Source organism: Lutra lutra, chromosome 10 (genome assembly GCF_902655055.1).
Source record: "Lutra lutra chromosome 10, mLutLut1.2, whole genome shotgun sequence".
NCBI classification, from domain to species: Eukaryota; Metazoa; Chordata; class Mammalia; order Carnivora; family Mustelidae; genus Lutra; species Lutra lutra.
Window position 1 is genome coordinate 36,418,835 of NC_062287.1, and position 14,754 is coordinate 36,433,588.

General features: G+C 40.4%; 1 protein-coding gene across 4 annotated transcripts in view; it reads left to right on the forward strand.

Moving 5' to 3' along the window:
- MTMR2 (myotubularin related protein 2) overlaps nucleotides 1-14,498 on the forward strand; it is a 129,435-nt gene extending 114,937 nt beyond the window's left edge. For all 4 annotated transcript variants that reach the window (XM_047692055.1, XM_047692054.1, XM_047692056.1 and 1 more), the window contains 5 exons: nucleotides 1,423-1,629; nucleotides 6,875-6,967; nucleotides 10,159-10,272; nucleotides 12,244-12,420; nucleotides 13,127-14,498. In XM_047692055.1, the coding sequence (XP_047548011.1) occupies nucleotides 1,423-1,629; nucleotides 6,875-6,967; nucleotides 10,159-10,272; nucleotides 12,244-12,420; nucleotides 13,127-13,288 (753 nt within the window). In that variant the 3' untranslated portion in view covers nucleotides 13,289-14,498. The remainder of the gene's footprint in view (nucleotides 1-1,422; nucleotides 1,630-6,874; nucleotides 6,968-10,158; nucleotides 10,273-12,243; nucleotides 12,421-13,126) is intronic.
- Nucleotides 14,499-14,754: the final 256 nt, after the last annotated feature.

Here is a 14,754-nt window from a genome sequence, read left to right on the forward strand (position 1 = left end):
TGCCTTCTGCACTTGTAGTCCTCACAGCAGCAAAGCATACCTCCTCACCTTCTTCAGAGTTCTGCTCAAATACCACCTTCTCAGAAAGGCCTTTCCCCACCACACCTTACAAATAACAGCTCCACTGGCAGGGTGCTCTCACTTCCTGCCCTCCGGCACAGTCTGTATTTTCTTATTTACATGCATCTGGCTGGCCTCACCTGAGTAGAATGTACTAGCCCTTTTTCTGTTTGATTCACTGCTCTGTCTCTAGCACCTGGAGCAGAACCTGCCACATGGAAAGGGGCTCCAAAATGTTTATAAGGGAAGGAAGGAGGGAAGGAAGGTGGGATGGTGACCATGGTCTTAACTTTCCAGCTGTTCTAATACTTTGGGTCAGTGATTCATAAGTCTCAAAACCCACTGAATTACTAGTGGAAGACATTTATAAAGTAGTAAGCTAGGACTAGTGAAGATGGGGCCCAGACACTTAAAAAATTGCTCACAGGTGACTCTGATGCATAGTCAAGATTGACATTGCTTCAGAGTACCCCATTTCCAGAATATGCCTATGGTTACAATTAAAAGGAGGTCATCATGAGATTGTCCAACCCTAGTAAATCTACTTTCTTTCATTCTGATCCACGTTTGTGGACCCACACTGTTCTCTGAGTATGGATCGTCTGGCCACTGCAGAGAAGAGGACTGTTTTATTCATTTTAAATAATATTGTGCTTTTGTGCTGCTTATTTGGCTATATCTAATTCTGTCTAGTTTTAACTCAAGTTCAGCATCAGAAAAGTTAATTATTTTGCAGTGTCTGCATATTTTAAAAAAAAATCTGAAATTATTTTAAATACCAGTAAAGTTGACATAGTAATATATTGATCTGATGAGAATTTTTCATTCATATTAATACAGAAAAGTAGCTTGAAGTTTTATACTGGACTTGCTGTAAGCTATGTGACATATATAAAAATAGTAAAATAAATGCTCTAGAAGCTATAGGGTAAGAGATCCAATTTTAGTGCTTTCCTCTTTATTCTGTTTTGGTTAGGTAGGGATTGTGTAAGTAACGTGTATGACTTCATTTGGCATTTTTTTATTTAAATAGGTGATGTTGGAATATTTGATGATTCTTAGAAACAGATCTCTTTAAAACCGAATCCTTTTCTCTCACTCATACTTTTGATTTGTACAGAACCAAAACATACCCTTCATTTGGCTCTTTCATTGTGCGGATTAATAGGAGCCTGCATTTATGAGGTTCTTCTTGTGATAAAGGCAAAATCTTCTGCCACTTACAAGAATTCTGTTTAGGAAGGGGCTTTTTTTCTCCATGTGTTATTGAGACAGTTGTCCGTAATAAAACTGTATTTGTTACTTTTGAAGAAGGAAGCACTTAATTTTTTAAAAAATTTCACTGAGAACTCTATCTTGCAGCTCATTCTCGCGGGGGCTCTTCGGATCGCTGACAAAGTTGAGTCCGGGAAGACATCTGTGGTGGTGCACTGCAGCGACGGCTGGGATCGCACGGCCCAGCTGACTTCCCTGGCCATGCTCATGCTGGATGGCTACTATCGAAGCATCCGGGGCTTTGAGGTCCTTGTGGAGAAAGAGTGGCTGAGCTTTGGACATCGATTTCAGCTTGTGAGTATAGAGCCTGGACTCGTGGCATCACATGCATCCTACATGAGGCGTGTGAAAACAAAGCCTTTTATTCAGTAGACACTCATTGCAAACCACTCCTTCATACTAAAGGGGTAAACTTCTAGAGAGAATGTTCTTGTTAGTTGTGGAAAGCGTTAGGATAGCCTCTTGTGGGTGTGCAGTCTGTCCAGGGCTGTCGGGACACGTGTCTGGCTTGGTCTCTTCTGTGATCCCTGCTAGGGGAGACATCAGATACCATTCCTTCATCTGTGTGCGCATCTCTGCCTTCAAATGCAGACTAGCAGGCATGGTTGCAGAATTACAGGCCACTTCTGATCTCGATGCAAAAGGAGCCAAGGATGGCTTAATTATTATTAATTTAAGAATACTTCTAAGTAGCAGTGCTCACACAGGAACGGGGTTTAAAAAAAAAATCAGGTTGGGACCAAAATAAATATCAGAGAAAAAACGAAAAATTTCCCTCAGAGTGGGAAATAAAACAGCTTTTTGATTATTCTCCTAAAGCACTAACATTGTAATGAGTATACATATGGAGAGTGCTGCAATTGGTTTTATGGGAATGACACATTTTTCTGCCCTCTCTTTGCCTCAGAATTTATTTTGATGTTGTCGTTCATCTCAAATCTGAGTTGACAGGACCTCAGTGTCCAGACATTCAGTGTTAAATGTCTTCTGTGGTATCCCCATGAAATGATTGTATAGTTTCTGCATTAACACCTCCAGAAATTAGCAGCCAGGCTCTTCCTCAGGCTATCCAGTCTCACTTCAGAAAATCTACCTATTAGAAAGTTCTTTTTCATAGTGAACCAAAATTTACTTCCCATTTCCCCTTTGAAGACAAGAACAGATATGACTACTTAACCAAATGAGATAGCCCTTCAAATATTTAGAAGTCGGTGTGTACCCATGTCATGCGTAACTTCAGTTCTTCTGGCTAAACATTAATTTTCTTCATTGTTTTCCTATCTCAATCCCCTCTTCACCCCAGTTGTCCTCTGGACTTTGGTCATGTCTTTCATCAAGTGTGGTACCCAGAACTAAACACGGTTCCTAAAATAGAGGAATGGGTTTATTATGTCCCTTTCAAAGGGTATTCAGCTTTCAGTTTTGCTTTTTTGCTACATCATACTTTGGAGTCATGCACCTCTTAATGAAATAAACATTCATGTGGTTTTTAGCTGTGTTTCTGCTAAAAACTAAATTTGCAATCAGAAAACTTGAGAACAGTAAGCGTGTAGGCCTTGTTTTTCATGTATTATTCATCTGTGTTAGTTGTAATCACAGATTTTAAAGAGTGAGGAGTAGGAATATTTTCCCCAAAAGGAGGAACAGGGTGCGCAGAGGTCTAGATGACATTGAGCTTGGCAAGAGTAGAGGGAAGGGTGGGGTTAGAGAATCATGGAGGGGGAGAGTTAGGTTGTCAGAGGCGTTGGAGCCACTGAGAGTGTGTGTGGCTCCTGGCAGCACATTCCTCTAGTAGCTGAAAGACTTTCTGAAAGATGTTTACCTAGATGCTGTCTCAAACGTTAACCTGTACCAGCGGTGTTTACAAATACAGATGACCCTTGCACAACGCACAGTGTGGGGGAGAGGGGTGCAGTCAAAACTCCACAGGTAACTGTTGACTCCTCCCCTGAACCTAACTCCCTGTAGCCTGTGGTTGATGGAAGCCTTCCCAATAAGATAAACGATTAACACCTATTTTGTATGTTGTATGTATGATATGCTGTATTCTTATAATAAAGGAAGCTGACAAAAGGAAATGTTACTAAGAAAATCATAAGGAAGAGAAAACACTTTTACAGTTCTGTAAAAAAAAATCCACATTTAAGTGAACTTGCTCGGCCCATTTGTGCTGTTCAGGAGTTCAAGAGTTAACTTGAAAGAAGCAGACAAATTTAAAGGTAGTCTGCTTTTTGGAACTTGAACTGTTAAATAAAACTGGGCTTTTGGAGGATCTTTTCTGATGGCTCACATTTTTCAGTTCTCTCTAAAATATACTTACGATGAAAAAACACATTACAAAAACCCTCTTACTTCAAAGAATGAAGTTTTAGTCATCCAGAGCTGCACGTGTTTGTATCAGTGTGATCAAAATAGTAAACATTTAAGACCATTGGAAATTGCTGTGGATTCCTAGATTGCTAACTCTGGTTCCCTACTCCGTCCCCCCTCCACCTACCCCCAGTTTATCTGAAAGCAGAATTTGACAATTAAAGGACAGCTGGTCAAGAGGGTCCATTTACCTGGTTAATGAAGGGCAGTGAGTCTCAAACTTTTCATTGTCAGGATCTCTTTCCATTCTTAACAATTATTGGTGACCCCAAAGAACTTTGTTTATATGGTTTATATCTACCAATATTTGTCATATTAGAAATTAAATTTTTTAAAAGATTTATTTATTTATTTATTTGACAGAGATCACAAGTAGGCGGAGAGGCAGGCAGAGAGAGAGAGAGAGAGAGTGGGGAGCAGGCTCCCCGCTGAGCAGAGAGCCTGATTCGGGACTCGATCCCAGGACGCTGGGATCATGACCTGAGCCGAAGGCAGAGGCTTAACTCACTGAGCCACCCAGGCACCCCTAGAAATTAAATTTTTAAAAATGTATAAATATTAATGAAATAATAAATCTGTCTTAGTCTGGGTTGCTGTTAACGTCATACCACAAACTGGGTGGCTTGTAAAATTTCAATAGAAATTTATTTCTCACGGTTTTGAAGGCTGGAAATCCAAGGTCAGGGTGTCAGCATAGTCATGTGCTGTGGAAGGCTATAGATTGTGGTTTGTAGCTTGTCAACCTCTCTGTCCTCATGTGGTGAAGAGAACCAACGAGCTCTGTGGGGTCTTTATTTTTATTTTTTTAAAGATTTTATTCATCTGTTTGACAGAGATCACAAGTAGTCAGAGAGGCAGACAGAGAGGGAGAGAGGAGGAAGCAGGCTCTCTGCTGAACAGAGAGCCGACTGCGGAACTCGATTTCAGGACCCCGAGACCATGACCTGAGCCGAAGGCAGAAGCTTAACCTACTGAGCCACCCAGGCGCCCTCTGTAGGGTCTTTTGATGAGAGCAGTAAACACCTTTGCTGGGCTTCTACCCTCATGACTAGCAGCTCCCAGACGATGACTCCTGCCATTACATCTGACATTCGGATTTCAATGTGAATTTTTTTGGGTGGGGGGACACAAACATTCAGGACATAGTACTACTGCATATTAGCCTAAAGAGCATTTTAAAGAAAACGAGTTGTATTTTCCAAAACAGCAACAATAAAAAGGTTAGTGTGAAGGGTGGCATTGTTTTACATTTTTTACAAATTCCTTTCACGTCTGGCTTATTAGAAGACAGCCGAATTTCCCAACTACTTTATTGCAGTGTGTGCTGTTGCTTGATGTAAATGAGGAAAATCTGACCACACTCAGATATGCAGGTTGAAATCAGAGTGTGTCTTGATAGCATTTTCAGGGAATTGTGGATATTCTTTCATACTGTGCCAGAATTTAACAAATGCTGATTTCATCGAGGTTACTTGTAATGTGGAATCCAAAACTAGATCAGTGAGGTTTTCATTGTCCTTTCTATTAAATTCCATTGGTCTGGAGCTTCGAATAGTGCTTTTAAAAACCATGCGTGATTCTGTAACATCAGGTGTTGGTTATTTGGAAAATACTGGCTTACTGACTTACACAGCTCTTCAAGTATTAATGCATTTCCTTATAGACTATCATCTCATTTGTGAGCATCACCAGTGATTTTTATCAGAAAAGTCTATTACCAAGCTTATTTTGACAGGTAGTTTCCCAAAAATCTGATGTGCACTCAAAGCTTGAAAGCTTGAATTTTATCAGTTTTCCTTGAAATGACACATTTGCTTTGTACATTTAAAAAAAAAAAAGCCTGCAAGACTTTCAAGTCTTAATAACCATAGTTTATATATATCAGTTGTTCTTTCGAGTCAGAACATTCCATGAAAACGTGGTGTTTTGTACCATCAGCTAAGGTTTGCAGCTGCAGAACATTATGTGTATTTCCCATTTTGTTACACAGGCTGTCCTTAAGGGGAGAGACTTAGCAGGATTAATTTTTACTGCTTCATCAAGGAAACTGGCTCTCCCCATCCTTTCATTTGACTGCGAGTGTGTGGCAAGGCAGGGTCTGACACTACTTATGTAGCTGGATTCGAATGCCGTGCTTGATTTCTCCTAAGGAACCCAGAGTTTTATCCTTCATCACTTTTGCACTCTCAGCATAAATGTTAGTGCATTGAAAAAGGCAAATAATATTTTAGTATTATTATGAAAATAGTTTTGACATCACAGACCCCTCTCCCTCCCCCACCCTTACCCCCAGCCCCCACCTCCCGGCCCTTGGTAATCTGTGGACCAGACTTTTTTAGAATCACTGTTTTGGAGAGTGGAGGGTCCGTTACAGTCATCTGGGGCAAAGGTCCTTAGAAGAGAAAAAAACTGAGAAAGGAGGTGAGTACATGCTTGGAAGGCAGATGTCAAGCATTCTTTAAAGGTTTCCAAGGGTTTGTGCTGATGTGATTCTTCGTGATAAAGACAGATGAGGTAAGATATGACAGGGCCCCCCTGCACATCCAGGCCACATTGTTAAAGGAGACGGGTGCTTCCTGAGGCTGTTGGACAAGTATCTGTTAATACTTAGGGAATATTAAATCTCTGGGACAAAGAATCTGGGGTTCTGAGGTTTGACTGCTCCTGTCTTCCATTATCAACCTCTTAAGATCTGGGTTCCTTTTGTTAAAGTTGTAATTTCCTATTACAAGCATCTCATGTCAGTAAATAATATGGCAATTTGTACATCAAAATGATAACAGAGACTTCTGCTTGGTAAGACTATGAGTGATTTCTGTTTTCCTTGCTGTGCTCTTTTATTTAATTAATTTCTTAAAGATTTTGTTTACTTTTGAGAGAGAGAGAAAGAATGAGTGGGTGAGAGAGTGGGGTAGAGAGAGAAGCAGGCTCCCCACTGAGCATGGACCCTGATGCGAGGCTTGAGCCCAGGACCCTGGGATCACGACCTGAGTTGAAGGCAGAGGCTTTAACCCACTGAGCCACCCAGGTGCCCCCTGTGCTCTTTTAAAAAGACTTTTGAACTTTAAAAAATACTGGAAGATATTACTTTAATTGGAAAATAAATTTATTTCCATGAAAAAGAAAAATTCCACAAAGCTCATACAGATTTTCACTCTTTTTGCTCCAGAGACTTGGCCATGGAGATAAAAACCATGCAGATGCAGACAGATCGCCTGTTTTCCTTCAGTTTATTGACTGTGTCTGGCAAATGACAAGACAGGTAATTTATCTGGGATAGTCATTCTTACATCTTTCTTTTAAGCCATCCAGAGTTGGGAGGTGTGGTCGGTGATTATCGTACATTGCATGTAAAATGGAAATTCTTGGAAGATTTCTTGGTAATAGAACTATTACTTGTTACATTATGAACTAAGTTAAAGGACATTATTTGGAGATATTAAACACTTGACAATTTGATCCATTAGCATTTCAACCAGTGGCATTAATAATAACCTGAGAGGTTTCCTCCTTCGTTTTGGACGAGTAGTTAACTAATATATTTACCCGGAAGGTCATCTATACGTTGCTAGAGAAGGTAGAGGTGAAGAAATGAAGCAACAGGCTAGTTCACTGGAGCAAAATAAAATTCCATTTTAAGGAATTGAAAAATACGTTTACGTGGGAATTATGAGTAGGTAGATATGTAAAAGATTCAGTTCTTTTTGTTCTTAGGCATAGAGAGATTGTTTTTTAGACCTATTAACTTTCTAACAAACTGGTTTGAAATATTAATGGTAATGGATTTAGTCTTTTGGAAAGATCTCGGGCGAGATTGAAAAACACCTGCTTTGCTATGGGATCACTTCACTAGTGAGGCGAGGGGTTGGTATCTTAAACAAATTGAACTCAAGGAAAATCATCCCAGAGCTTGGCTACAGGTCACTGCTATGTCAGCTAATTATTTGCCCAAGGGTTTATTAGACCTCAGACAACTGGGAGTCCGGTTTGTTCTTAGTGAGACCGCCACGTGAATATAAAATAGGGCAGTTGCTGTCTCTGCTTCGCTTTAGGATTACATTTTAGCTTCAGGAAAACACTATTATTTCATTAAAAGAAAACGAATGGTGATCTTTAGATGAAATGTACCAATTATATAAGCATTTCCCTCAATGGCATATTGGGTTAGGTGGATTATTTTGAAAGCTGCTGGGTTAAATGCAGTGTTCTAGTAGATATGATGATGGAATGATGAGGCTGGAATTTAAAATATAACCTGCTAATGTGTATGACACTTAGAGTTTTGTTTTATAAAAGGCTCTTGGTGTGTTGGAAGAAGGGGAGAAACTTAACTGTAGAGTTTAATGGTGTTTACTACTTCTTGGATGAGGTTTGAATTTTTCCTTTGGAATTGCCCTTGAGTTTGTATGGCAGCTCTGCAAATCCTTGCCAGTCCTTTTTTGGGTGTTTGACCAAAAACAAGAAGAGCCACTATTGACCATTACCATATTTGATTTTTAAATAACATTTGACTCTTGGCGAAAATTAAATTTGCCCTTTGAAAAGGCTAAAAAAGTGGTTTGAAACCATGACAGCATTGATGGCTGAGCACTGCTCTCCCAGGGGAATTACCCTAAAGGGGCAGCATGTGCGAATATATGAGTTCTCGTATGTTTGTTAGAAACAAACTCTCATTTGCCAGCTGTTTGCATAGAAGAGTACGCGGTAAGTACCTGCCTTGCTAACTTACTACACGCTGTAGACCTAAAAGCAGCTTCACTCCAATTCTGAGCTTAAGTTACTGCATAGAAAATCAGTTTCATCTTACATTTCTCTGATGGAACTGAAAATACATCATATAGTGATGTGTCTTTATCTTAGACATCCAGTTCTGTTTTCCTGTATGATATTCTGGAACATAGAACCTGTTAGGCATGTTTATGGGCCATCACTGGTTTTGTAAATAATTGAACTTTTGTGCAGAGACTTAAGTAAGCACACTTGTGAAAGTGACATCGGTTATGAGGTGATTAGCCAGATTCTACCTGTCCCCCCACCCTTGGCCCCAGCCCCTCACTCCTGGGTCAGGAAGCAGTTGGTGAAGGACCCTTCTAATTCTAAAGCCGTTAGGAGGAGAAAATATTCCTCCTCTGCTCTCGGAAGTTCCTGCTCCGCTGCCTCCGTTTTGGGGTAGGGACCTGCCTCCCATTGCATCTCTCTTCTCTTCTCATGACTGAGCACGTGCTTTTGTTGAAAAGATGAAAAACTGATCACAGGCTTAGCTCCTTCGGATGGCTGTGTAATGAGTCAGAATGCATTCACAGTTGGCTAATAAGGCTGTTAAGGGTGTGTAACAGTACAGGGGATGGGATTTATTCTGTAAATGAGTGACTGTGATTTGACCAGGTTTCTTACAGGTAATTGGCTTTTTGTTGACATGTGCTCTGATCACCTGGTTCAGCTTCACAGCCACAGAAATGATCATTCAGGGCAGGCTAGTTAGCCTTCCTCGTTCGAGAAATTTGCTGTTACCTGCTTCTAAATTTAGGAAATGTGGAGACAAAGGTGGTTTCATTCCTATCCCTTGTGCATGCAGTTCAGGCTGTTTTCTTGCACTACTAGGTAGGGATCATTCTAAGAAAGACTTGGAACCAATATTTATTCCCCAAATCTGTAGTCCGGATATTTGTAGACTTTCTTTTCACAGTCCTGCAATTGGTACAATTTTCTTGGAGACTGTTAAAAAATTTTGAAGTATTAGCCGGAGAAGGGTGGATTATACGAACTCTTTCCCCTCCTGGGATCTGCCCTCCTTCCTTGATAAGTTCACCCTACCCCAGATTTGTTGTTTAGGTAATACTGAGATACCTGGTCAAGCTCTTGTCCTAGGTTAAAGAGGAAGTGCATTTTCTTTTTGTTAGAAAGAGGCAGCTGAACTGCTGATCCCAGGTTTGACTAGGCTGGCTTTTAAATGATCTGCACATCTGCCTTGGATCTTTATTTTTGTGCATTGCTGACATTATCTGGAGACAGTGATATTTTTTTGTGTAATCCCTGAAACCAAAACTATGTTGCTGAAAATTTAAAGAAAATCTTACTATGTTGTTTGTGGTCATTTTTGGCAAAGAAAGGCCAAGAGTTGTCAAAAATGCCAAAGTCAAAATTCATCCCTCTTCAAGGTTAGTATTAACAGATAACAGGGAGATATGGAAACACCAAGGTCACACCATTCAAACTCTTGCTGCACAGGAAAAGGATTTCTCATGGGGAGAAATCTCAGAAAAGTGGTAGAGTGATTTTTGAACAGAGAACGAAGCAGAACGAAGCAGATAATGCCATAATGGCTTAGAAATACATGGTTTTGAACATTGTTTAACCTAATTTTAAGAAGTATTACAAAGAACCTCCCCATAGGGATGAATATGCTTGAAAAAATGTCCTAATAATTTTGTGTTTGTGGTATTCAATTTGCAGTTTCCTACAGCATTTGAATTCAATGAATATTTTCTCACCACCATTTTGGACCATCTATATAGCTGTTTATTTGGAACATTTCTCTGTAACAGTGAACTTCAGAGAGGAAAAGAGGTAAAATATGAGCCATGACCCTACCCCCTTCTACTCCCAACATACGTGATGTTCCCTGTGACAGTGCATTCTCTGATAGATTTCAACCTAACAGTCCTCTTGGGTGATTTCTTTGGTCATGTTTTATTGTTATGTATACGATGTATATGATGGCTTCTTTCCATATATCTGAGCCTGATTGGTTTTCAAGTACCTCTGTTGCGAGGCTGAAGGTACCAGCTAGCTGTCAGGTGCAGGTGCGTTTACAGCTGAAAAGTAATGTCTGCTAAAGAGAACTGAAGTCTGTGTACTCTCAGGAACACCAGTCCTTGTGGGATGGAAATCCTTCAGAGCAGGTGCAGAAACATCTAATTAGCAAGAAAAATACACATACGAATGAAGAGATCCCCAGATACATGGTGCATACGTATGAGCCATTTTAGGTTTTTTTTTTTTTAATTGCAAAATAATACCATAAAACAACCAAACATTGAAGAGATACTGTGTAGAAAGAAATAACCCCCTGTGTAATTCCACGATTATGACACTAATCTTCTCTGCTTCCCCAAAGAGATCACTGGTAAGTGGTTGGTATTTAGAAGAAACCGTATAAGGATGACATTTCAAGTTTTACTTCTGACCTTGAAATACATGTCTCCTATGTATGAAATTCCAAATCCTCTTGATTGGGTGTCTCCCTCTGCATCAGTTTTCATTCCAAAAATGTGGTTACCAACCAGTTTATTCATGCTCTTCTATAAAGCATCATGGCAGGGAGTGCTTGCTCTGTGGCCAGGCTGCCTGGGATGAAATCTTGGATCTATCCCTTGTCTTGTAACCTTGGGCAAATTCATTTCTGCTTTGGTAAATGGGGAAAAATAGTACTATTGTGTGGTTCAATAAAATAAACTACAGAACACCATAGTAACTGCCATGTAGCAGACTGTACATTCTTTGAAGCAGGTATTAAAAATGTTTTTCTTAAAGATTATATTTATTTGAGAGGAAGCACATGAGAGGTAGGGAGCAGCAGAAAGGAGAGGAGAAAGCAGGCTCCCCGCTGAGCATGGAGCCCCACCACATGGGACCTCATCCCAGGATCCCGAGATCATGACCTGAGTTGAAGGCAGACGCTAAACCGACTGAGCCACGCAGGTGCCCCAGGAAATTTTGAAAAAACTGTCTCTTCAGTGGCCGGCCTGCAGTCAGCATTCCCATACAGAGGAGGTGCTTTAAGAACTTACCGGACGTTAGATAACTAAAACCACCTAAGTTCCAAAGATACTTTTTTCCTCATCTTTTGAGAGGCTTGAATAGGATTTAACTATATCTTGATTTTAAGAAAATAATCTTTTTTTGCTGAGCTGTAATTTGCAGTCCATAAAAGTGTATAATTTAGTAGTTTTCAGTTATCTAGAGTTGTACAACTGTCACCACTGCTGACTCTAAACATTGAGAAGTAACTGTGTCCCTGTTTGCAGTTTCTCCCTGGTCTCCTCCGCTGGTCCCTTGGCCATCGCTACTCTCTGGATTTGCCCCTTCTGGATACGTCCTATAAATGGAATCATTCAAGATGAGACCTTTGTGTCTGGCTTCTTTCACTTAGTGTGTTTCCAAGGCTCAATTTGTAGTATGCATCACTACTTTATTCCTTTTCATGGTGAAATATTATTCCATTATATAAATAGACTACATTTTATCCATTTTATCAGTTGATGGACTTTTGGGTTGTTTCTTCCTTTTGCTCTTATGAGTAATGCCCATTTGAACATCTGTGTACAGGTTTTTGTGTGCATATGTTTCTGTTCTCTTGGTATATATACCTGAGTGGAATTGCTAGTATGAGAACTCGTTTAAATTTTTAATGAATTAATTGCAGTGTTTTCTAGTACTCTCTGATTTGAATGAAAATAGGGCTGTCACTGAAGTGTCCATGTCCTCTCCCTCCTAAGAGATATTCAATAATCGAAAATGCCTGTTTCCTTCTTACAGAATCTTCCTAAGAGGACTGTGTCACTGTGGTCTTACATAAATAGCCAGCTGGAAGACTTCACTAATCCTCTCTACGGGAGCTACTCCAATCATGTCCTTTACCCGGTAGCCAGCATGCGCCACCTAGAGCTCTGGGTGGGCTATTACGTCAGGTGGAATCCCCGGATGAAACCGCAGGTATGAGTGCTCTCCAGCAGACAGCGAGAGGTTTCATCCAGGCAGTTCTATCATTTAGGTTCATCACCTTTAAAGCAACTAGAAAAATTAGGTATATTTAAAACTTTTCCTTTTTTCCTGTTAACATTTATAATTGTATAGTAGAAAAAGCACTACATGGGGGTCATCAATGAACTGCGTTCGTGCCTTGTCTTTGCTTGTATGGTCCTGGATGAAGCACTTTTCTTCCCTTCTTGGGAAAATGAGTGTGGGGGATTGGATGGCTTCTACAGGTCATTTTAATAGGTTTGAGGAAATAGCTTTAAGAAAATTAAAAGCCTGACCAATTCTGGTCCATTCTGAAATAAGTTATAGAATATATCTACTTAGAACTGTTTAAAAGACTAAAAATCTGCAGCTAAGTGACAGGAAATCTGTGAGTTTTGGCTTTTACTTATTGTCTTGTTACTTGGTTGTTTTTAAAGTAACAGCTGCAGGGTATATCTGTGGAAGTACTCGGGGGCCTGGGAAAGTCACTGGAAGGGCGGTGCTGTCAGTAGAGTCCAGTTAATTCTTACCGATGTGCTGGAAAGGTTGGCCTGGTCCCCAGAGCCAGGAAAATGCCCATGACAGCACTTAGGGAAAGAACTATATACCAGCACGATTGGACTTTGGGTTTGTTTACGCCTGCCTCATTGAATGACATTATGGTATTTTGCTCTTGTAGGAGCCCATTCACAACAGATATAAAGAACTTCTTGCTAAACGAGCAGAGCTTCAGAAAAAAGTAGAGGAACTACAGAGAGAGATTTCCAACCGATCAACCTCATCCTCCGAGAGGGCCAGTTCTCCTGCACAGTGTGTCACTCCTGTCCAAACTGTTGTGTGAGGGGACTGTCCGAGGGGGGCCGGCATGGCCATGAACTCCGCATTACAGTGGCAGCTTTAGGAGTATACGGTCTTCTGAAGTTAGAACCCAGCCCTGGGAGAAGTGCAGTTGCTTTATTTATTTTAAATCTCTCCAGGAGGGGTTTAGAACTGTGGCAGAGCAGGTGGCGTACGTGAAATAACCCCCTATGGAATTCCACGATAATGACACTAATCTTCCGAGACACCCAAAGAATATTTAGATGCTTCATTACCAGATCCACGGTGGGAGCGAGTTTCTGATTTTATAAAATCAAAATACAGACACTTCGGAAACACGCCTCCTGCTGGAAGAGAACTGGCTGCACAGAGGGAAGGAGCATCCCAGTTAATCTCAGCGCACCGACGCTGCAGTTCCCTGCCATGACACATGTTGAGCCTCATCGGCACGAAAGCTCAGAATCACATGATACTCCTTTCCCCCGTCGTGGTTTTTTCTTTTCTGTAGTAGTGATTTACTTTCATCACCTTTCTGCACCCACACTCTTCATATATGATATGGCAAAGATCTGAGGACATTATGGCATAGTAGTAGTTGAAAATTATTGCTGTCGTTACTGGTGTATGTATTTAAGATGTAGCAGATAGCTGTCCGAGTGGATGCCTTAGAGATGTGCTGGGGGGCGGCCGCGGGATTGAGAGACGGAAGCAGTAGCCGCCCAGGACTTCAAAGAATTCCACACCCTTCAGATTAGTTTCCATTTGCCCAGTTACTAGAAACATAATGAAACATATTTACAAATTCATTATTCCCTTCCTTTATTGCATTTATGTTTTTGTGTGTGTGTGTCTGAACACAGAAGTTAATTGGCTGAGTTTTGAGGCAATATTTTAAAAGTTTACTAGGATTGACTTTTTTCCTGAAGTCTGTTTAAATAGCTTATGGGTGGGAAATATGCTCAAATTTTACATGAGATATTTTACTACTTTACTTTGCAAATTCTGTAATTCCACTGAAAGATTAATTCTACCAAAGAATTTACTGCATGTACAAATATGTTACAATCTCAACGCCAGTAAAGGAGATACTGCTTCACTGTTCACCTGCCAGTAACAGTTCAGCACTGGTGTAAACATTTGACTCCCGGATATCTTAAGAGCCATATGTTATGTACTGTAACAAAGGAGCTTCTTGTCCCTTGGTTCTTTAATTAAAAGGAAATTTCAACTGACTTTTAAAACGTTGTCCTTATCCTAAGTTGTTTGCCTTAAATGTCTTTCTTAAATGTGTTTTTGAAGAAGGGTGGCTTAGCACCTGCTCCAGATGAAAGTGTTCAGTTTCAACCCATTTTGCTTCTAATACCCAAATCAAGCAGTACTAAACAATGCATTGTTCTTTCACTTGTGTCCTCAGCCTTGTTGTTGGGTTTGGTGGTGAGGAACTGTAATTTCGCCTACTACCTCCAATATTAGCAAAATTAGTACCAG